General features: G+C 65.2%; 1 protein-coding gene across 1 annotated transcript in view; it reads left to right on the forward strand.

Moving 5' to 3' along the window:
- Window positions 1–152: 152 nt before the first annotated feature.
- ECE2 (endothelin converting enzyme 2) overlaps window positions 153–1,541 on the forward strand; it is a gene marked incomplete at its 3' end in the record, with an annotated part of 4,528 nt that continues 3,139 nt past the window's right edge. Inside the window, exons 1-5 of the mRNA XM_010134014.1 lie at window positions 153–321; window positions 490–705; window positions 804–928; window positions 1,073–1,219; window positions 1,300–1,365. Coding sequence (XP_010132316.1) covers window positions 153–321; window positions 490–705; window positions 804–928; window positions 1,073–1,219; window positions 1,300–1,365 — 723 coding nt within the window. The remainder of the gene's footprint in view (window positions 322–489; window positions 706–803; window positions 929–1,072; window positions 1,220–1,299; window positions 1,366–1,541) is intronic.

Genomic DNA, 1,541 nt, shown 5'->3' on the forward strand with positions numbered 1-1,541 from the left:
GGCTGGGGGTGCTGCCAGGACTCACTGCCGGCTCACCGGAGCTGGTGCCCTGGGAACCCGCAGAGGGATGACTCGGTGCCTACCGAACCAGGCACTGGAGAGCAGTGGAGGAGGGAAGGGGGAGCAGCGAGGTTCGGTCCCCCCACGGTGCGATGGCAGGTTCTGCTCCTGCCCAGGTGGGGTTTCGGAAGGGGCCGGGGCCGCTGCTGAGCCGCCTGGCATCGCGCACCCAGCTGGAGCTGGTGCTCTGCGCCGTCGCCCTCTCCCTGGCCCTGCTGCTCGGCATCGCCGTCGTTGCCCTGGCCATCCAGTACAGCAGAGGTACAGAGGGGCCCCATGGCCCTGGTGTCCCCACGCCTGAGGGAGAGATGGGGTTCCTGGTCTGCCCAGGTGCTCTGCCCGCCCTGGATGCAGGCAGGGCTTGGCCCTGCCCTGTGCCTCAGTTTCCCCAGCACACACACACAGCCCCAGGCATGCCTTCCCTGCCAGATCCCTCTCACAGCACGTGCCTGACGGATGCCTGCATCCGGGTGGCCAGCAAGATCCTGGAGGCCCTGGATGTGGAGACAGATCCGTGCCAGGACTTCTACCAGTACTCGTGTGGGGGCTGGATCAAGAGGAACCCGCTGCCCAACGGGCGCTCCAAGTGGAGCACCTTCAACAGCATCTGGGACCAGAACCAGGCCATCATGAAGCATCTCCTAGGTGTGCACTGGGGGATTCGCAGCCACCGAGGGGCTGACCTCTGGGCACAGGCGAGCAGAGCCCTGGTGTCCCCAGGGCTGACCCGCAGCCTCCCACAGAGAACGCCACCTTCAACTCCAGCAGCGAGGCAGAGAGGAAGACGCAGCGGTACTACCTGTCCTGCCTCAAGGAGCAGCGGATAGAGGAGCTGGGCTCCCAGCCCCTCATGGAGCTCATCGACAAGGTAGGCAGCCATCCTCACGTGAGCTGAGCTGCCGGGGCTCAGCCCAGCACGTCTCCTGCTCGGCTTTTCACATAACTGGAGACAGAGCAGCCCTCGGGGATGGATCCCATCCCTCTTTGAGGTGCCGGGTCCATCTGCCACCAGATCGGGGGGTGGAACGTCACCGGCTCCTGGAATCAGACCAGCTTCATGGACGTACTCAAGATGGTGTCAGGCACGTACCGGGCAACCCCCTTCTTCACAGTGTACGTGGGTGCAGACTCCAAGAGCTCCAACAGCAACATCATCCAGGTTGGCACCTGGGCACCGAGAGGTGGCAGACAGTGGAGGGGGGGCACAGGGCTGCCCATGCTGCCCCTCTCTCCCCCCAGGTGGACCAGTCGGGGCTTTTCCTCCCATCCCGGGATTACTATCTGAACAAAACTGCCAATGAGAGGGTGAGGCTGGGCTCGCTGCCGGCAACAGTCAGGGGAAACCCACTGCAATGGGGTGCAAGCAGTGCTGGGATGCACCTGGCACCTGCACCCTGCCCATCGGGTGGCACGGTGCCCAGGCCCGGTGCCCAGGCAGCGGGTCGGAACCGACCTGGGCAGGTGGGACGAGCAGTGGCCGG

The sequence above is a fragment of the Buceros rhinoceros genome, unplaced genomic scaffold (assembly GCF_000710305.1).
Source record: "Buceros rhinoceros silvestris isolate BGI_N320 unplaced genomic scaffold, ASM71030v1 scaffold22820, whole genome shotgun sequence".
NCBI classification, from domain to species: Eukaryota; Metazoa; Chordata; class Aves; order Bucerotiformes; family Bucerotidae; genus Buceros; species Buceros rhinoceros.